We start from the raw sequence: 21,694 nt of genomic DNA, 5'->3' as shown, positions 1-21,694 counted from the left end.
TATATCCAGCACATAAATCGGAGAAGCTCTGGGCGGGCGAAAGGAACAGAATGATGCTGACTCCTTCTAAAGTGTTTCTCGCTCACACTCCCGCCAACTCACCATGCAGTGGCCCCAGGCACCCCAGTGTTCCTTGGAACACAGCTAGAAAACCACACTCTAGAGCTCTCTGATTCAATCATTGCACAGATATTCACGAGCATCCACCACTCTAGTCATTCTTCCAGGTACTAGGTATCCAACAACAAGAAGAGATAAGTCCCTGCTCTGACAGATTTCACATTTTATGGAGATGGCCTGCATGCTTGCCATGTGCCAGCCACTGTTCTAAGGGCTATTCGTGTATTAACTCATTCAATTCTCACCACATCCCTACCAGGCAACTACTACCGTTAGCCCCATTTTACAGAAGAGGAAACGGAGGCCTAGGGAGATTAAATAAGTTGCCCAAGGTCACACACTAGAAAGTGGCAGAGTCAGGATTTGAACCCAGAGATTTTAGCTCTGGCCAACATGTCCTTCTGAAATCCTGCCCAGTTCTCAGAACCTCTGCTCTATGAGCCCAGGAGATATGCGTGAGCCCACCTGAGGCATGTAGGTGCCTCTGCCTGCTTCACTAAGTGTGGGTTCAAACAGAACCCTTTAGCACCCAGGCCCTGTGGGGTTAAGACTCCAAGACTGGGCTCCAGGTGAAACCGGGCCCCACATGACTTCCAGTTGACGCAAGTGGCCTTCTCTACCTGCAGGGACGCTGAAAGTCTCATCTCTGGGGTGTGGAAGAATGTTCTCTTTGGCCCGGGTGCTGAGTTTATTCTGGTCACCATTGCACCGCTTGGCCAGCTCTTGGGAAGATGACGGGGTCCAGCAGCTCTGCTGGTGTTCCCAACTTGACAGGGTGACATTGATGCATCTGCAACCAGAACGTCAGCACCAAATTAGGAAGCAGCATGGGGACACAGCCAAGTGAATGCTGAGTAAGAGTAGAGAGCACACGGACTGGCAAACTCTTCCAACAGGAGGCTGGGGAGGGAGCTTAGAGGTCATTTACACACAGGCCACTCATTCTGCCAACTGGGAAACCAAGGTCTTATTTCAGCTGTGTTCTCAGGCTCTTGCCGTTGCCTCTGAGGTTGAGAAAGGTGATGGGACTGGAGGCAGGCAGACAAGTCCATATCCCAGTCCTGTCTTTAGTGAGCTCTGTGACCTTGAGCACTTAACATCTGAGTCTCCTTTCCCCATCTGTACAAAGGAGATGATAATATCCCTGAGATGCTGTGCGGATTGCAAGCGATAATTCATTCAACACACCCAATGCCCAGCAGCTACTCGGTAATATTAGTTCCTCCCCGCTCCCCTCTCCTGGATTTACCCAAAATATACCCATTTTCAGGAATGACCTCACCTTAACTGAGACTTAACAGGTCTCTGTTTGAAAATGGGTGGCAATCTCATGTTGCCCTAATTGGTCAACAGCATCAGCTTCAGCCAGGAGCTGGTTGAAAATGCAGAGTCTCCGGCCCCACCCAGCCCTGATGAACAGAATCTGCATCTTAACAAGATCCCCAACCCTACTCATGAGAAGCACCACTAAGCATGTTTTTTTAATGAGTTGACTTACTGCTTTTGGCCATCATTGACCCCAGCTGTTGGTAGCCAACATTTGTTGAGACTTTGATACATGGCAGGCATGTGGGAAATGTTTTACGGGCATGATCTTATCTAAACTGCACAATCTCCGGAAGTGAGAATGCTCACTAACCCCACCCATTTCACAGATAAGACAACCGAAGCTGAGGTGGGTGAGTTCCCTCCGCGGGTGAGTTCTAGAGCCACACTTCAAACCCTGGGCCTCTGCAACTCCATGCTCCTCACTTTGCCACCCTGCTGGCTAGAACTAAGCTACCTCTGCCTCTGCAGAAACTGGGCATGGGTTAATTTTTTAATCCCTGTTGTCCTGTGGGATCCCAGTGAGTCCTCTTGGGTATCTGTGAAATGGCAGTTTCAAGTCCCCCCGGGCTCCCAAGGTGGGTTTTTGAGACCCTGGAGGAGCCAGCCAGCTGGACAAAGTCAGAGAAGCCAGACTGCTCTCTGCTCACTTGAACTGACTAAGGCCAAGGTCAACAGGCCCCCCGGGGAAGCAGGTAGTGGGAAGGCTAATGCTCTGGGCACCGCCCTGCCCCCTGAGACTGGCCCTCCCATCTAAGCTGCCCCCTAGAACAGTCAACACTTTGACCTGGCAAGCCTGCAAGCCAGAAGGAAAAGAACAGTTATGACAAAGGAGAGAGGGGGACGTGTAATAATGACAATGGGAACACTAATCTCTGACCGAAATCCCAGGCCAGGCCCTTTGTGTGTTTTATCACCAATCCTGCCTGCAGCCCTGCAGCTCTGCAAAACACTTATTTTTATGTACCCATTTTACGGATGAGGAAATGATGGGTCAGAAAGATTTTGCAACTTGCTGAAGGTCACAGAGCAAGTAAAGAGGGAGGCTGGGATCCAAATCCAGGTCCGTCTGACTTCCCAGCCTGGATTCTTTCTACTTTGAAGGGATTTGCCTGAATTTCAAGCCACCTACGAGGCACCTTGGCCTAGACACTGAACAGGTTTCCTTCATGTAACCCTCACCGCCACAGCCTTGGGGATAGGTGGCATTATTATTGCAACTGAGGCAGTGAGCAGTCACGTGACTTGTCTGGGTCGTACAGCTAATTAGCTATGGAGCTGGTATTTGCTACCAGGTCTCTCTCACCCTGAAGTTCAAGCTCTTTCCTCTTTGCTGCCAGCTTGGGGAAGTGTAAAGTGTTTTACCCCAAGAGAGCTCAGGGTCTACTGACATGATAGGACTTTAGCTGTGGGAATAAATATAAAAGATGGGGCTTCCCTGGTGGCGCAGTGGTTGAGAATCTGCCTGCCAATGCAGGGGACACGGGTTCGAGCCCTGGTCTGGGAAGATCCCACATGCCGCAGAGCAACTGGGCCCGTGAGCCACAATTACTGAGCCTGCGCGTCTGGAGCCTGTGCTCCGCAACAAGAGAGGCCGCGATGGTGAGAGGCCCGCGCACCGCGATGAAGAGTGGTCCCCACTTGCCGCGACTGGGGAAAGCCCTCGCACAGAAACGAAGACCCAACACAGCCATAAATAAATAAATAAATAAATAAATAAAAGAACGTGAATTTCTAAAAAAAAAAAAAAAAAGATGAACATCTGCCAAAATGGGGGAGCAGGTCACTCACATGTTAAGAGCATATTCATTAGCGTGAGACTCCCTATGTTCAGATCCCATTTACTAGCTGTGTGACCTTGAGCAAGTTACTTACCCTCTCTGGGTTTACATGTGCCCACCTGTAAAATGGGACAAATAAGAGTACCTTCCTCACAGCGTTGTTATAAGAATGAAATGAGGCCTTGCCTGTAAAGTGCTAAGGCAGCGCTGGGCAGATACTGAGTACTCCGTACACGTGGGTTCCTATCATCACAGTTATTCTAATGATTCCCCTTCTGTGTTCATAACTGGCACAGGACATCCAGCAGTGTGTCGAAAGCATATTGAGTGTTCAGGGGCTGTCCGTGAAATGTCCTCCACAAATTCGCTTCCCCAGTGAAGAGTGAGAAAGATGCTCGTCAGCAGGAACTTGAAAACCAACTCTAACTGCAGCTACTGAGAAAGAAACTTTCAGATACAAGACGAGCGTTGGCTGCTAATTGGCTGTTCTTTCCCCTCTCTCAGCCTTGGCTTCCCCATCCATAAAATGGGGGGAGTGTGGGTGAACCTGCCTCCCGGCTGCTGGCAGCTATGGCTCCACAGAGAGCGGGTGTGGTGGCTCTTCACCTCCCGAAGGCCTCCTCGCGTGTAACGGGGATGGGAAGTCCGTGTGGAGTGTGCTTGAACCCTGACCCCACGGGCCCTCGTATTCCAGCCTTCTACTGGGGATGCGCCTGCTGCCTTCTAGCTAACGAGGCATGGAGTTGAGGTCATGACTGAGCTGCACAGCCACGGTCCTGGCTCTCCGGGCTGTGCTGACCAAGTGCGACAGCCAGGTGAGGAAACTGCTGGGGACACTCATGGAGTCACTGTCTGAAAGGACAGACCTCAGAACCGATGTTTTCAAAATGCTGTGTCCTCCGTACAAAATTTTTCTGGCTCATTCCATGTAAGTGCCTGACATTGATCTCATTTGGGTCCAGACACATTCTAGAAGGTCACATACACCAGCTGGCACCCAGGAAGCTGAGCTGCAGGGGGCGGGCGCGGGGGTGGGAGCTTGGTCAGGAGTGTTCTGGCCACTGTTTGGCTGTGGCTTCCCCGGTCTCAGCCTTGGTGCCCCCTCCTAAAATGGGGGAAGTGTGGACTAAATCGTGTTTTTTATAATAAACTTTTTAGTTTGGAATAATGTTAGATTTACAGAAAAGTTGCAGAAATAGTACAGATAGTTGCCGAATATCCCTCACTCAGTTTCCCCTGATGATATTTTACATTTCCGTGCTACATTTGTCCCAATTAAGAAACCAACAGTGGCACATTATTACTAATTAAAATCCAGACTTTATTTGGATTTCACTCATTTTCTCGCTAACGTCCTTTTCCTGTTCCAGGATGCCACATTGCATTTAGGACTAAATCGTTTACAAAGTCTTCCAGTTCTAAAAACCAAGAGGCAGTAAGCCCTCATGGTTAAGGGCTCTGGATGAATGCTGTGCTGTGTGACTTTGGATAAATCCCTCACCCTCTCTGAACCTCAGTCTCTTTATCTATAAAAAGGGGATGATACCAGTACTGCTCTATAGGGGTGCTGTGAGGTAATCATTCATTAATTCACGTGAAGCACTTAGCACAGCTCTTAGTACACCATGAGCGCTCCGTTGATAAGTCTCAGCAAGTAGAAATCATAGACTAAAACAAGGAGTAACCCAGCATATGGTACACTTCCTGGCAAAAAATCTCCCAGCACAATGGCTGCTCCAAAAAGAAGATATCATGTTGCTGGTCTAGCACATCAAACCCAAAGTGTAAAGCACAGGACTGGAAAAGGCAAAGATCTGGAGTCAAACAGGCCCGGGTTAGAGTCCCATCCACCCGCTGCATGAACTTGGACACACTGTTCAGCCTCTAGGTCTCGGCATCCATATCTGCTAAATGGGAACAAATCATTCACTTCACAGGGTTGCTGAGAAGATAAAATGAGACGCGTACTGTAAAGCATCTAGCAGGATTGAGGTGTGATATTTGTGAAAGAGACCATCTTTCTCTTTTCCTACCTCTTCTAGGAACCGTAAGTCATTGACTGCTACTGGGATCTTTAAAGAATCCACTGAAATCGTATGGGCAGTTCCCAGGGGTTGGTAGTGAGATCCTACTCCTCTTTTTTTTTTTTTTTTTGGAGGGGAGCCAAAGTCATATTGAAAAGCCAGTTCCATAATCTTCATTGCTACAATGCCTTTTCTCATCCAGAATGAAATTTTCATTCTATTTCATGCTGCCTGTGCCTAGCTTTTTTTTTTTTAATATTTATTTATTTATTTATTTATTTATTTTTGGCTGTGTTGGGTCCTCGCCTCTGCGCCAGGGCCCTCCCCAGCCGCGGCGAGCGGGGGCCACTCTTCATCGCGGCCTCTCTTGCTGCGGAGCACAGGCTCCAGACGCGCAGGCTCAGCAACTGCGGCCCACGGGCCCAGCCGCTCGGCGGCACGCGGGATCCTCCCAGAGCAGGGCCCGAACCCGCGTCCCCCGCACCGGCAGGCAGACTCCCAACCACTGCGCCACCAGGGAAGCCCTGTGCCTAGTTTTAAAAGGAAGCATAAAGCTATTCCGATGGTCCCTCTGACGAAGATTATTGTAGGGCCCGTTTTCACAGAATCACAGAATCAGTCTGTTTTCACAGAATAGCAGCTGAAGAGGCCGAAGAAGTCAAAGAGTATCACTCCTGTTTAAAGACGAGCAAATGAGAACCAGAGAGGCAGATCTGCTTGTTCAAGGTCAAATAGTGGAAGGGCTTCAGAGCTAGGAAGAGACCCCAGTCACAAGATTCCTGCTTCTGTGCTCTCGGCTCTCTGACTTGGAGGCCCAGTAGGCTCTGAGCTGCTGGAGGACATCCCTCCATTTATCCATCCACACACGCACCCACCCACTCATCCATCCACGTATCCATTCACCCAACCACCCATCCTTCCACTCATCCACTCACCCACCCACTCATCCACCCACGTTGGCATTGGACACCTTCCTGTGATAGGCACTGAGCTGAGTGCTGGGAGCCAGGGGTGACAAAGACGGTCGCAGTCCCCGACTTCATGGAGCTTTCTATTCACTGAGCTAGGACTGAGTCTTGGTCATCTGTTTCCCAAGGGTCTACCACAGTGCCTGGCACATGGTAGGTGAACAGTAAATGTTTTTTGAATAATGGATCTCTCATCTTCAGTAATGCTCCCACCTTTATAACTGACGTACTGAATTGTTGTGAAGATGTTGAGGAGGCTAAAATCTCAGTATCTGTATTTGTCTTGAACCGTCTTCTCCAGTCGTCATTCTTACCAGACGAATTTAAACAGCCGTGTGCAGACATAGCCACAACATTAGACAAGGAGTAAAAGAGCTGAGTTTATGTCCCAGCCCTGAGCTGCTTACTTCTAAGTAGCTCCTGAAAGACATTCGAGCCTGTTTTCTCATCTATCAAATGGAGCAAATAATATTTGACTTGCCTATTTCACTTGGCTGCTGTGAATATAAAAGGAGAGAGACAAGGAGAGGGAGAAGGAAAAGGGGAGAAAAAGAGTGAAAACTTCTAGAAAGTACAACATGAATAAACAGTCATTGAGATGTTACTTGAATGATTTATGTTGAGGGTACAAGAGAAAATAAAAGTGATCAGCTTTTTAACCAGTGCTCGGTACACTCTCCTTCCAACCTTCTATGATGTAACTGGTTGTGATTGCCCCAGATTTGTTCCAACCTTGGAAGAGATTAAATTTATGGATCTGTGGCATCATGTGTCGTCCCAGCCAATCCTGACCCACATTTCTCTCCACTTCGTTCATGCAACGACAGTACAAAAAGGTGCTGTAACCTTAATTGCTTGCAAAGTATTTTGAAATCCTTAGATTAAAAAGCTCTGTGAAGTACAAAGTATTAGCCTTCTGTGTGCCCAAGGAGTTGTGCTGAGCCTCGCCTGGGTTCGTCAGGGCAGGGAGAAATTGCAGTGTATGTTCTGAGGACCCAGGAACTTCGGGGTTTAAGGGTCTTCTTCATGGAATGGCCCTAGATCCACTCCCAGCTTCCTAGTCTCTTAGCTACTCAGGCATCTGACCATTCTTTGTGTTGCTTCGTGCTTTTTCCATTTCTTAAGTTCCTGGGTCACGAGGCCTGAGTTGCACTTACTTTGGTGTCATAGGTCTCTTTCCTGAGTGATCTCAGCCTAAGTCCTAGAAGAGGGCAATTGTGTCATCTGTAATTTCTGTATGCCTTTTCATTTAAGCCCAGAGTGATGACTTAATCTTCATTATAACTTTTACCTTTAGAACTTAGAGTTAAAATTCTGTCCCATGGTGGTAACCCTTGGAGGAGGTGTCAGGTAGGGACTGAAACGGGTAGGAGGGGGCTCCTGGGGTCCTGGCAGTGTTTTGTTTCCTTGCCCTGACTGTAGGTTAGGCCAGTTTGTTTTGTGAAAATTCAGAGCCACACACTTCTACGTGCATTTTCCTATATATTTGTTACACTTACAATGCAAAGATTTTTTTAAAAATCACTCTGGATGCTAACTGACTTCATATAGAATAAATTCTGAGGTGATAGTGAAGCTATACACCTAATCAAATCAAAATCCTTTCTCTTTCTCTGCCTTTGCAATTCAAAATAATGTTGCTTTCAGTTTTCCTTCCTTTAGTTCCATTTTCACACTTACAGGAAAAAGGGAAAAAAAGGAAGAGCCTCAATTAGCCATTTTAATTAAGTCTAATGGGGGAGGTAAGGGGGGAGGTTGGTTCTCAACGGAAGTCCTGTGATGCCTCCAGGGATGTATGTGGACCTCTGAAATTACAACAAAATTCTGTTGGATACACATGTACATTTTTCTGAGAAGTGTCCGCAATTTTCATCAAATTCTCAAGGGTCCCTGAACTAAAAAGGACCATAAGTCAGAGGGACTCTTACAACTCGACTTTTTTATGTATGCTCCTCTTGAAATGTTTCTCGACTCTAAATTCAACCCATAGCCCTCACCAACCTGATTCACCAAATTGGTTTCACCCATCAAAATGAATTTGCCCACTTCAATGGAAAAAGTGAATGGGCTCAGCTGTCAAAGGTCATACATAATAATCATCATCTGTTTACTTCTCCATCTCCTCCTCGAGATTCCAGGCCCTGATGCCAGAGACCTTTGCACCCTCAGCATGAAATTGCACCAGGCAATGGCGGATTGGACTCCAAAGAAAGTCACTGCACCTATTTACGAAACCAGATTTATTAAAATTTCTCTACAAGTCAGAAACAGCCGTCTCACATATATACACATGTACAGGAAGGATCTAGTGTTTCGAAGCCCCAGCCAGCCCACAGTCCTTAGCCGGGTCATGTATCACAGATACAACATTCAAGCAACCACGAGAGCGTTAGTGGGACAGAGGCTTCTGTCCTCCCTCTTCTCCAAGTCCCATGATTCTGTCAAGGTAATATTGCCAATGATCATTCACATTTCACGTGGTCTTAGACACGCAGGTTATTCAGACAGACACAGACAACAGAACAAGCGTCAGAGCCAAAACAACAACAAAAAAAATCGGACATATGTATAAAAGGTACACTATATGTACAAAGTACACAGTACGTGAGGTATACACGGTATTCTCACAATGCATGTTAGTAGTTTGCCTAGGCGTAGCCCTTAAAAGTGACTGCCTGTTTTTGTGCCATTTCTCAAAATACAGTATGTTTGGTTTACCCGTTTAATCACCTGATTTCAGTACTGTCTGAGACATTTACTGATATTTCATCTGTACTTGTTTTTTTAATGCAAGTTGCAGTTTCTTTGTTAAGCTCTATCTTTTGTAGGTAGTGAGTTCCCATCTCTGGAAGCATTCAAACAGAGGTTGCAGACCCACCTGTGAAAGAAGCTGTGTGGTAGGGGGGTGGATTTCTGCATTGGGAGGTGGCAGAGAAACAAAAGAAGTTGGACCAGATGACTTTTAACGTCCCTTTCAAGTTTAAAGATTTGGGGCTTGCTATTTCATCCCAGATACTGATGATACAGATGTATTCATAAACCACACCACATCTGAAATATTAACCACCTGTCATGCAAAACTGCAGACCATACCCATGGGGGTGGTTAAAGTATAATTCTGGAAGTTAGTCTGAGAACCATCTAAGACTACCCAAAATTCACTTTCTCTGAAGCACAAAGATGTTTAACATTTGCTCTTGGGAGAGGGAGTGGAGAGTCTTCTTATCTTCTCCTCCTAGACAAAATGCTCCACCCTGAGATGGTCTTGGGGAAAAAAGTAAAGGATAAATGCTAACATATTTGAGGGGAACCAAGAAAGCTAATGGTTTCCAAGTGCTCAAATCCTTGTTAAAAGTCTCCAGTCTCTCTGTCTGAGCTCAGAGTTCTAAAATAGCCAGGAGTTTGAATCTTTTATGATACTTTTCCACAGTTAGCTGGTAAGTGCTTTTATAGTGAAGGGGTGGGAGGGCGCATTTCAAGGTCAGAAAGAAGGCATTAGTGCAAATGAGGTCTTGGCAGGGAATGGAGGAGAAATTCTGGGTTCATGGTTCAGGCAGGCTCCTAGGCCCCAGAAACAGTCTGCTCCAAAAAGATGAAGAAAGGGTGAGTGTTAAACCAAACCAGAAAAGAACAGCTTTCCGATCAGAGAAGCTAGGGTAGCAAAAGTCTGGCTACCAAAGACAAGTTCAAAGATGGCAGGTTTATTGGCCCAAATTATTTGTCACCCTGTTAAAAATATGGTTATCGCCCAAAATGCCATTGTGCGATTCATTTCCTCTCCCTTTAGAATGTTCATTTCACTTGATCACATGCTGTAGGATATCCATACTCCTTGCCACCTATAAAAAATGCGGAACCCCCAAATCTGACAGAGGGACAGTTGGCGAAGGTTCGTTAAGGGAAACAACTCTGCAGGGCAGCCAATCAGAGTGTATGCTGCTCTCCTCCATAGTCACTCATCAGGACAGATAAGAAAGAGGGCGCCACGTTGAATTCAGCAGCGACAGTCTTTATGCCGTCACGTGTCTGACTGGCCAGACGCCGAAAGGCCTGTCCATCTTTAGAAATGGAAATGCCATGTGTGAGAATTATGAGGTTTCTGAGGTTTGGGGATTAGCAGAAGAAGGAACTGATGTCACTGTCCTCCTGGTACTCTGGAACAATCTGGTCGGAAGTTCCTATTTCTGAGTCGACGTACCCAGGTTCCAAGACAGACTCGAACCAGGGATGGAGTAAGATCTCTGGAGCAGTGAGTCTTTCTGAAGGCTCCCGTCTCAGGAGGCTGCGAATGAGGCACCTGGCTTTGGGGGAAATGTGGTCAGGAATGCAGAACTGTCCACGTCGGATTTTGGAGAAAAGGGCACTGGGGTCTGAGTCATGGAAGGGGTAGCGTCCCACCAAAAGGGTGTAGAGCATCACGCCAAGGCTCCAAACGTCCGCCGCCTTTCCGGAGTAGGTCCCTGTGGTGTTGAGGATCTCGGGGCTCACGTAGGCTGGGCAGCCGTGTTTGTCTGACAAAGCATCATCTTCTCCCTTAATTATGTGTGTGTCTTCTAGACTTTCCAGTCTGAGCTGGGTTCTGTAGGAGAGAGGAAACAAGCCATTACTTCCAGATCAGCTACTATGAAAAACAAGGCCTTCCCAATAATAGCGCCCACAAGTACCCATCGCAAAGGCCCGAGGAATGCTAGTTACCCCTTCATCCAGTTAGCAGTGCCTTGCATCACCCAGGAGGACTCAGGATTTCACAAACCAATACAAATTGCAATAAACATTAGCAAAGTATTGAGAGAGAGCCTGGGGTGGAGGGTATGATGCAAAGCCCCAAATACTATTCATTATGCTACAGCTTATAAGACATATCCTAATAGGGGTTACACAATTTACAAAGTTCACATTGCAGCAGTGGGAGCCTGTCTCAGGGGAATGCTGACATTTCTCCAAAAGCTATCAGGGAAGAGCAGTTTATCCTACTGCTTCAGGGAGAGCCTGGGCATCCTACAAGCCGATCTTATCTCTTATCATGCCACTGACTGCCAGGGCTACTTGGACCCATTGCTTGGCATTACAGAACACGGAGCCCGAGGTCACTGTTACTGCGCACAGGTTGTTAGCACTCCTGCTCACATCGATATATACACACAGAGGGAATTCTGTCCACCTGAGCCCAAGCCATGATGGTCATGATGGGAAAAGTACAAGGAATGTTAATTACATTTACTGGGATGTTTAATTGCAAAGAATGCTTAGCCTGGACAGAGAGGACAAAGAAAAGCAGCTGGTGGATTTGAAAGATGCAGGAGCCCTAAAACGTCCACGTATGTGTGCACATGCACATACAAACACACACACACACACCCCCTAGGATGGCACATCAACACCTGAGCCCATTTACTCAGGTAAGGGTTTATCTGTTCAGGTAACAACTAAGGTTTAAAACATCTTTAGTTAATGCTCTCTGATGAAGCTGCAGGTGCCTCCTTGTTCAGATCCAGCCACTCAAGCCTCTTGGCTCCCCCAAAGCCCAGAGCCATGTGGGGAGTCTCCAATATCTGGTGGTCACTTATGCTCTTCCCAGCTTCTCTGAAATAGCCCTGTTTCAGTAAGTCACTCATTGCGAAGTTAGACGCAAACATTTGGTACAGGCTACTGGGTCAATTCCTTTTCCTCTCAAAGGTCTAGTTTCTTTTTGTTTTTTTTTCCTTCTTCTTCCTGCCTTCCTGTTCCCTGGAGTGTAGTATACATGTGCTAACTTCAGTATGTCCTCAGCCTGACCTCCCCCCCCACCCCCCCACCCCCCGCCCGTCGTTATGTAAAATACCCATTGGTTCTGTAAACGGAAAATATGACTCAACCCACACTGTCTGCCACTGATTGGCTGCTGTAGTACTAAAACCCTGCACCTGTGCTGGTTACACGAATAGCGTCAGCTTGCCATTGCTTAACCCTCGGGTTGCCAAACTCCACGCACATGACATTGGCCTGTGCAATGGCAGATTTCAACAGTAAGCAAGGAGGTGTGTAAGGTGTGTTTCAGAAAATACATCACCATATCAAAGGAGTGTGTTCCAGGAATTGGAAACTTCTTCACTGTCAACACTTTGCTTTTTTTTGCTAATCAGTATGATCCAATGACTCTTGCAAGGTCAGACACAAAGCCATGCTTTCTGGCAACTCAACCCTGTACTTTTTCATAGGATCTGAAGTTAAGGGTAAAAAAGGCACAGGTGGGGTGAGCCCTGCATGAATACCTACAACAAAGTAACACACACCCACCTGTGCAATTCTACAATGGTACTGCTTTTAATCTTTCCACAAGGGATGTGGCCCACCTCTTAAAATCAGGTAAGGTTTATCTCCTGTGGCTTCCTGAATTCTCAACTGAAACCTCAACTCTGAATCTTAATGTCACATTATTGTCTTATCGAGCTCATCTTGTTCTTTATGAAGTAAGCCATGATCTATATTTAGCAACCAATTCTAGCCAGCTTCCATTTCTCATTCAACTGTGGCTATCTTCTGAAGATGTATCCAAACAAGATGTCTAAACAGTCACCGGAGAATGGGGAGAAAATACTGGGGGCCAAGGCTGACACATAATAGGAGTGTGGTGTGAAGGAAAGGGATAGGTTTCTGCAAATACGACAGTCTGACCAGCTCTGTGATACTTACTAGGTACAATAAATAAATAAATAAACAGGGGAAAAAAAACAAGGAAAAAACCCCACTCGGTGTAAACAAGGATTTGAAGACATCTTCTAGGAATGGATGTTGTGAAGGGCAGACTGACATTTGTACCCCAGAAGAAATGACCTTTCTGACAACGATGGGGAATAAAACTGATCCTGGGGTGGAAGTGGGGAGGGCATCGTGTCCTCACGTGACATCCCATAGATGCACCAAGGTGTCCCCAGGCCACATCCACAAGGGTGCAGGATAACCAACTTTGGCCTCGGCTCCTCTGGAGAGAGGATTTCTAAAGACTAACTCTGGGACAACTGAGCCCTTGGTGTTGTTTTGAACCAACACCCTGCACCTAACTGCTCGACCTGCACCCTCGTTTTGGTGTCAAAAGGCACAGGAGGGGCTGTGGAGGCGGCTCACCTCTCCTCCGTGGAGAAGACAAATTTCCTAAGCTTTAGGTCCCCCAGCACGATGGCTGACTGGTGGCAGTGGGCAACGGCAGAGACGATCTGCTTGAAGAGCCGGGCAGCCTCCTCTTCCCGCAGCCTCTTCCGGCTGCGCACGTAGGAGTGCATGTCCCCAAAGTCCCTCTCAAAGAAGACATAGGCTTTGGTTTCCCCAAGGATCACTTCCACAATGCCAGTGATGTTCCTGTGTGAGGGCAGCTGGATGTAAGGCCGGATTCTGTCCTGGTAGTGTTTAATGGGAAACACCTGCAGAGAGAAGGGGACTCACTTAGGAGGCTAGAAAAGCAGAGGCCGCCTCCCAGATCCTGGGCTGGGCTGCAGTTCTCAATCTTGGGGCTTTGGGTGAAAGTAAGTCTCCATTCATTTACCCCAACCTCCTGCAACCCCTGTTAGTTCTGCAACCCCACCTTATGCAGCCTGGGCTACTCCTAACACCCAAAAGCAGTAGCATCTAGGGCTAGCAAATCTCCAAAGAGCGACCATATGGATGGTTTGAAAGAAGTCTTCTATGTATGGCCTTCCGGCTCCAGAGAGCTAAGCTCCTAAGTCCCCACCCTCTGTGGCCCTTTCTCGTTGGCAGGTAATGCTGTGCAAAGTGGCTGATAGAGGTCCCCCTGGGATCTCCAGGAGCAGCCCCTGGAAATGCATGACCTCCTGCAGACCAGAGAGAGCACAGGACATGGTGACTGTGCAGCCTCCAAGTGGAAGAACATACAGCTGGAGACTGTACAGCTCTGTCATTACTCAGAAGGAACAGATGACTCCAAGAGCAAGACTGTCAACACAGCCCTAAGCAACCTGCCTAGGCTGACTCAGGTATAAGCAGTCTTGAGTTAAAATTCCCACAGGAGGGATACGGAATCCTCTCGGGGGGGGGGGGGAGTTCATTTGTTTATTTATCTCCACCCCCCACCAACTCCCATCCCCACTGTCACTCAGGACATGGGTAGCATCTTCTCTAAGAAGCTGGCTGGTCTCTTTAAGGGCCTTTTGTTTAGTCCGGTTACTCATATCCTAGACTCAACTGGAAACGGTGACACACGGGCTGTCACCATCTGGATTCAGCTATTATCTGCTCGGAGGAACTGGAAGGGGTTGCACAATGACCAGACCCACCCCACCTCTGACGCTGGGTTGCTCTGGCACCAGCTCGAAAAACCTTTCCGCTGCCCCCCTCCTCCCACCCCAGCCGACATTCACACTCTCTGAGGTCTGCTCCCCAGCCACCCCGAAGAAAAGATTTTTTCCCCCCTTTAAACTGGGCTTGATCACACATGTGAAGTTTCGTTCGGGTCGGACAGTAGGTGGCAGCAGCGAGCCCAGGGAAGGGAAGCTCGGGGGGTCAGGTGAGTTGCGGAAAACCAAAGAGCGACTTAAACTGAGGGGTGACCCTATCTTTCGGGTGAAAACGAGCAGCCTGGAGGGTTCTCAGGGATGTCTGAGGCCCGGGTGTCCAGCTCGCAAAGGGTGCATGGCCTGTGGGAATGTTCTGCGTCTATGGGCGCTGGAGGAGAGCGCGGAGGATCCTGTTGCCACGAGTTGTATCCCCTCCTGGATGGAGCCCCTTATGTTCAAAGGAAAATCGCGGGCCGGAAAAGCAAGACATGAATGGAAGCGAGGGTTCCTAGTCGGTGTGGGCTTTCCAACATTTCTATTCCGGGCAAATCCCCCCGCCCTCGCTGGAAGACCCTCTCAGACTACTCTCTGGGGAGGACAGGGTTCCGGTTCCAGCGCGGGTTCCAGCCGGAATCCCCAAGACCGGAGCCCAACACGGACTTCCCGCCCCCTTACCACCCACGGCTGAGCCCGGGTGCCTCACAGCCCCAGCAAGAGAGTTGCCAGCTGCTCCAAGCTCCAAGGAGGCACCCACAGCAGGGCGCCCTTCCAGAACGAGGGGCGGGGGAAGCGAGGAGAATGGGAAAAGGGGAATGGCATGGCCCTGGAATCCATTTCAATTCCACAACTTATGTGGAACGCCTCGCACTATAAACTAGGCGCTAAGGAAATAATATAGATGTAAAGCAACTGAGCACCGCACTTTCTCTCGACCGCCAAGCCCCCACTATACCACTCCATCCGAACCCCTCAATCCCCAATAGGGTGACCCTGGTCAAATGCTGACTTACCGGGCTCAAACCCCCTTATCCGCCTTGCCCCAAGCCCAAGCCCTGATGGCACCTTCGGCCCCCGGGCGACGGCGGGCGAGACCCCAAACACCTTTGCCTGCCACCGTGTCCCCTCACCCCGCGACCCCCGCCAGGTCCCGGCCCCCTGAGTGCCTACCTTGCAGCGCAGCTCGCGGCCGGTGTGGAGGCACAGCGCCCGGGACACATGCTCGCGCTCGGCCAGGGGCAGCAGCAGGTAGTCAGCGATGCGGCTGGGCCCCGGCGCGCTCCCGGAGCCGCCGCCAGCCCCCGGAGCGGCGGGCGGAGGCTGCGGGCTGCAGGGAGAGCCAGGGGGGCTGAGGTAGTCCGGGGGGCTAGAGCACTCGGAGAGACGTGGGCACTTGGCCGCCACGGCCGCCGCGTCGTCCGCGTCCAGCAAGCGTTTGGCCGGGGCGCCCCGGCCGACCGGGAGCAGCAAGGCCGGAGCGCGGGGCTGAGAGACACCGCTCATAGCAGAGCGCACGGGACCGACCCGCATCCCGTCCCCGGCCGGGGCGGCCCCGGCTTTGTACGTCCTCGAATCGGCGCGGGAAGGCGCAATGGGGTCGGCGCCGGCGCCGCGACTTACTCCAGCCCGCGGGATGGAGGTTGCAGACGGAGCTTGGTTCTGCCCCCACGGGGGGCAAAGCTGGAGCCGCTCCCGGGCGCTCGCGGTACACGCGAGGACCACGGTGGCCGCGCGTCCGGGGCAAGGAGGTCGGTTCGGGTCCCCGGATCCCCGTGGGTACCGGCTCGGGGCGCCTCGCTATTGTTGTAGAGGCTGCCGACAGTCGGGGAAGCAGAGGCGGCGGCGGCCTCCGAGGTCCGGAGCAGCGAGAACAGGATTCCGCAGGCTCGGCGGAGCCACGGAGCAAATGCACTTCCCGAAGCAAGCAGTGTCGGAGCGAAAGCCGGACCAACTTTTCCGCGGCGCTCGGGATCCTACGCGTTCCGGGCTCCCGGCGTGAGTGTGCGCGAGACAGACGCGCTCGGAGAGGGTGACTGAGTGTGAGTGAGTGAGTGTGTGCGCCGCACCGATCCCGGCCAGTGCACTCCTCCTTCTCCTTTTCCTCCACCTCCTCCGCCTCCCGGTGACTCACGCTGTATACACATACACTCACAGGCCGGGCTGTGTAAACAGTTGGGAAGCCGGGTTGTGCAATGAGGTGGCTGCGACGACTCAGGCCCTGCCGCCGGGCGAGCAGTCACCGGAGCGGAGGGGAGGTGGAGCTGGGTCGGCGGAGGAGACGGGGGTGGCCCGACGGCTGGGGATGCTTCGGGCTGAGCGCGCTCCGGCGCAGGTGGCGTGTCCTGAGCCCGCTGGGGCGCGCGCACACGCCCCCCGGGATGGTCTAGGCGGGAGGAGGCGCGCGCCCTCCCGCAGGCCGCGGGCTCAGCGCGAGAAGCCGGAGGAGGGGGCGGAGGAAAAGTTCCCGTGACGTCAGGGTCCCGGGGAAGTGGGCGGGAGGGGAGGGGCCGTGGGGGGCGAAGCGACCGTTGATTGGTGCGCGCTCCCCATTCACACCGAGCACAATGGACTGCGGGCGCGCGCACCAGGGCTCTCAGCACCCGCCGCTCGCTGCAGCCGCGGGGTGACACCTTTTGCCCCGGGGATCCCCCCAATGCCCCGCGCCTTGGGACCTCCGGTTGGAGCCGTGGGCGTCGCCGAGGCCCGGCGGTAGTCGGAGGAAGGGAGGAGAGAGAAGGTGATGAATTCCAGAATCACTCATTCACCCCCACGCGGTGGTTCCGGGGAAGACCTGCGCGTGGTAGTGGATGTGGCTTTTTTTTTTCCTTTTCCCGCCCCCTCCCAGCTCTAATCCCCAGCGTCTGTTCGCTTCCACAAATAGAACCTTCTGTTGGATGAAATAAGAGCAAACACTGGGCCTTCTGCGCTGCCTCCACCTCCACGCCCCTCCCGCGGCTGCCGCCCGCCCGGATTGCACGGAAATAGCTCCTCCGGGCTCCCGGGCCGCCCCTTCGCGGTGACTCGCAGAAAGAGCTTCCTGAGCCGGGGCCGGTGGGAAACAAAGGATGTGGGGAGAGGGCGGAAGGGGCCCACGTGGCCGTCGCCGAATTCCTGCCCTCTCCCCAGACTCCACACGCGCAGCAGGGTCTAGGACGCCGGGGCCAGCCCGGTTCCGTGGTGGCCGGGTAGCGGAGTGTAAGTCATTCTGGCCACCGACAGAGGTGCTGCCTACACCCGGGCAACCCTGCCAGGGCGTGTGCATGCACTCGTGCAGCGTGATTTGGGTGAGCTCGAGATGTGTGTCAGACCCTGCACAAAGGTCCGTGAAAAAACAACCTAGAATCTGTCGGTTTTCTTACTTTCGAGAACCAGGTCAATTTGGAGTCTCTGGACACCCAACATAGATAACTGTTATCAGACAGTCCCTTCTGTACTTCTGCTAAATATTTCATTTTCTAAAACCAGGTCGAGCCCCAAGGATAAATCCTTTTCCATATCAAATCTCCATTCGTTCAACAAATACTAATGAAGCATCTGCTAAACTAGACGCTAGGGATGAGAAGATGAAAACTAGTAATAACAGCTAACATTAATTGAGGTCTGTAAGGTGCACTTTACACACACTGCAGTTTTACAGCCACCCAGTGGGGTTATTTTTTGCCATTTTTCACACAGAGGAAGCCTGCAAATATTAAGTTACTTGCTGTGGTCAAATAGCTACTGAATGCACTCAAGCTCTTAAGCATTTGTGGGAACTCAGGGGAGATTACAATTTGTACAGAGAAAAGAGGAGTTAGGGAGGATTTCCCCCAGAAGGCATTTGACCTGGGGGGATGTGTGGGATTGTAAACGAGTTGCTGGGGGGGGCGGGGGAGGGTTGGGGGGGAGGGCAGGGATGTGGGGAAGGTTAGGGTCAGCTTAAAGAGGCCAGGGTGGCTGCAAGGCTGGAGCTGAGCTGAGCCTGCACGTGTCATTGGGGAAAATGTGAAAAGCTCCAATGCCTGCCTGCTGAGAAGGCTGCACTTAATCCCGTAACCAGGCGAGAGCCCACCAGAGGTTTTCCTTCTTTCAAGTTCATTTTGTGCTTTTTATTTAAGATCCATTGAACTGCCAGCTGGGCATCAGCACTTGGATGGCAAACTCAGCATGGGCCACCAGCATCTTCCTCCAAGGTGTGCACCTCCCTCACTGCCTCTTCTGAGAGAAAGTCATCACCACCACCCATCCCCAGGGCCAGAATCTCTGGCAGTCATTTCCCCTTGAATCCACCCTTTTCCTATCTCCCACTCAGTTGTCACTGGGTCCATCCTAGACCTGCTAGCTCTCACAGCCACCCCCTGCCGTCCCCTCCTCAGCTTCCTGGAGCTGCCCCTTGCAGACTATTTCTCATGCTCCCTTGCCCACTGGCTTACAGCCCATTTTGCCCAGAGGGAGGCCCTGGAGGGAGATGGGAGGGTGCTGCTTTGGGCACTGGCTGCACCTCCTCTGTGGCCCAGGCCCCACTAGCCAGCCCCTCTGTGTGGCTGTTGCCATGTGCTGCCAGACCTCCCTACAGGAATGAAGAATTTATCCACCCACACCCACCCACCCTCCACCCCGGGGCTGCTAGGAGCGCCTTTTGGGAGTTTTGGAAACTGCCTCAACTGAGAAGGGCTACCTTGCCCCAAGTTCACACTCACTTCCCAGGAGGTCCACATCCAATGACAGGTGATTGTGGAGTCCAGCCTCCTCGCCCGAACTTGAGCCAACTCTGAAGGGCAACCCAGCTTCAGCCCGCCCATTTAGGGTCAACTGAGTTCTTCCTTGAGATTGCCTCCAGCCCAGCTCTTCTCTCCACCCAGTCCTATTCCTTCCCTCCCCTTCCACAGGCACTCCCTGATAAACCTCCTGCATGCTAATCTCCATCTCGAGTTGGCTTCCTGGGGGACCCGACCAAGGCACCGCCTCCCTCTTCCTGGCCCTAGCTTGCTCTAGGCACTCTGGCTCCTGGGATCAAGTGACACAACTTTCATCCCTCCTGCCCTAGGGTGGAAGCAGCTTCACAATGTTGATAACCTCTGGGTGTTGTTTTGTTCTATGTTTGTTTCTGCTCTTCCAATACCTTCATAACTAGTTCCTCGCTTTAATCTTTTTCCACTGAACTTCCTGGCCTGGGTTCCATTTTCCTGACTGTTACAAACCCTGTACCTTTCACATGTCAATCCACTCTTCTCTACTCTCATGATCTTAGTTCAGAACCTTCTCCTGGCTTTCTGCAGTAAGCTGCTAACTGGATCACTCATTCACCCTTTCAGCATACAAGGGCACCTACTCTGCCAGTGCACCTACTAGGTGCTGGAGAAATAATGGTTCACAAAACAAAATGTATCCTTGAGCTCTTTAATCTATTCCCCACACCCCTATCAGAGTACTTTTTCTAAAATTTAAATTTGATCACATCAGGCCCTGGCCTAAAAACCTGGCAGGGACCCTCAGATGATAAAATCCAAACACCCTCTTTCCTGGCCCTATTTCCCATTCCAGTCTCAACTTTCTTGTCTCCTCACTAGCAACATACCCATGCCAGCTCCTGGTAGGGCCCTAAACAGATCTTGCTAATTCATACCTCTGCATTTTTGCCTGTGCTCTTTCCTCCCACTGGAATTCCCTCCCCTCCCACTGCCAAGCTGATGAACTCCTATTCATCCTTCAAAACCCCACACAGATTTCCCCTGCACAGCAGTCAAATTTAAATGTCCTGCCAAGTGCTGTTGAGTCCTCCATCTAGCTTTTTCTCATGGCACTGTCCACTCAGCTGTGTTCCAGAGGGCAGAGGCCATTTCTTATTCAGCCGTGTGTCTCCAGTCCCCAGCCCAGTGTCTGTTATACAGGAGGGGCTTAGTAAGTGACAACCAAACAAATGTACTCAAGGGCAGAGGGTCACCCACAGGGAGGGCCTGAGATGAGAGACAGGGATGGAGAACAGGCATTTGGGCCAAGACAGGGGACTGGAGAATAGGGCACAGATTTCAGAGTTGAATGTCTAGCCCTGGAAGGCAACAGGATATGGAAAAAGAAAGGGCTGAAGCTTTGGGGGCCTCCAGCCTGCATGCCTGGGAGGACAGACATGTACTCTTGACAGGTCCTGAGATCAAGTCAGCCAAGGGGACAAGTGAGCTAAAAATGTCCTGACTTCATTGCTGGGGCTTTCCCTGCTGGCAAAGTCTGGACTGAACTTCCATCAGACTTTTCAGATACTTACTTGAGGGAGTCAGTTACTCTTTATAGGCCTCAGTTGCCTCACCTGTGAAATGGGCATAACAAAGGCCTGTTTTTCCTCCCCTGCAAGATTCTTATGGGAACAAATAGCTATAAACTATTTGTCCTTATGAGTTATCTACCCATACACAAATATGATTATCAAATATGGGCATGCCTTGATTTTGAACTATGTCAACAAATATTCACTATCAGCTTACCATATGCCGGAGTTGGAAAAGGCCTTTACCATGAAAATCCAAATTGACAAATACAAATATATAAGTAAATAGGATGTGAATTAGATAGTAATTCTTCCTGTGTTAAAAGGGTTCTTTGCTTTATAAAAGGGTCTACCACGTGATGCCATTTAGCAAGCTCCTTTGGCACATTTATGGTGTGGTTTGGTAAAAATATAGGAAACTTGAAAGCAAGAATCACAGTTGGTTGTGCGTGTGTGTGTATGTGTGTGTCCCCTTTGTAGCCCCAGCACAATGCTGAGCTGACACCGGATGCTCACTGGATGACATGTTGAACTGGGGAAAAAATTGATTTACCTCCAATGTCTCTGGAAAGCACATATTACATAATGTGGGGAAACCTGTATTGATTTTTTGGGGACAAAGTTGGGCTACTGATGAGCTCAGGCTTGATTCATTTTCATTCATGCCCAGGTAGGTGCCTGGCAGCACCATTAGGAAGGTTATGAACATCCTACCCATTCCAAAAATATTGGGACATATTTAAGAAAAACAATATTAGTGTTTACGATAAGGTTCCAAAAACTGGAAAAGAGATGAACATTTACTGAGTTCCTCCCATATGGTAGAACCTTGTCTATTTTCTTGTTTAATGTTCAAAGTTATCTCATAAACTAGTTATTACCACCATTTTACAGATTCACAAGAAGGCTCAGAGAAGTCGATTAGCTTGTCTAAGATCACGCAGCTGGAAGGTGGCCCGTTAGAATCGGA

The 21,694-nt window shown here is 50.3% G+C and overlaps 2 protein-coding genes across 2 annotated transcripts in view; one reads left to right on the top strand and one right to left on the bottom strand.

Annotated features, from left to right (window-relative positions):
- Positions 1–8,442: 8,442 nt before the first annotated feature.
- On the bottom strand, positions 8,443–16,013 carry TRIB1 (tribbles pseudokinase 1; the record flags this gene model as incomplete). Its single annotated transcript, XM_082433218.1, has 3 exons — positions 8,443–10,798; positions 13,324–13,616; positions 15,654–16,013. The coding sequence occupies 3 exons, from the start codon at positions 16,011–16,013 to the stop codon at positions 10,333–10,335; spliced, it is 1,119 nt and encodes a 372-aa protein (XP_082289344.1). The 3' UTR covers positions 8,443–10,332.
- LOC309646677 (uncharacterized protein) overlaps positions 16,009–21,694 on the top strand; it is a 40,523-nt gene continuing 34,837 nt past the window's right edge. Inside the window, exon 1 of the mRNA XM_082433288.1 lies at positions 16,009–17,220. Coding sequence (XP_082289414.1) covers positions 16,075–16,482 — 408 coding nt within the window. The 5' untranslated portion in view covers positions 16,009–16,074 and the 3' untranslated portion in view covers positions 16,483–17,220. The remainder of the gene's footprint in view (positions 17,221–21,694) is intronic.

This window comes from Balaenoptera physalus, assembly GCF_965194825.1.
Source record: "Balaenoptera physalus genome assembly, chromosome: 17".
Classification (NCBI taxonomy): domain Eukaryota; kingdom Metazoa; phylum Chordata; class Mammalia; order Artiodactyla; family Balaenopteridae; genus Balaenoptera; species Balaenoptera physalus.
The sequence above is the reverse complement of the archived record's forward strand: the minus strand, read 5'-3'. Positions and strand labels throughout refer to the sequence as shown.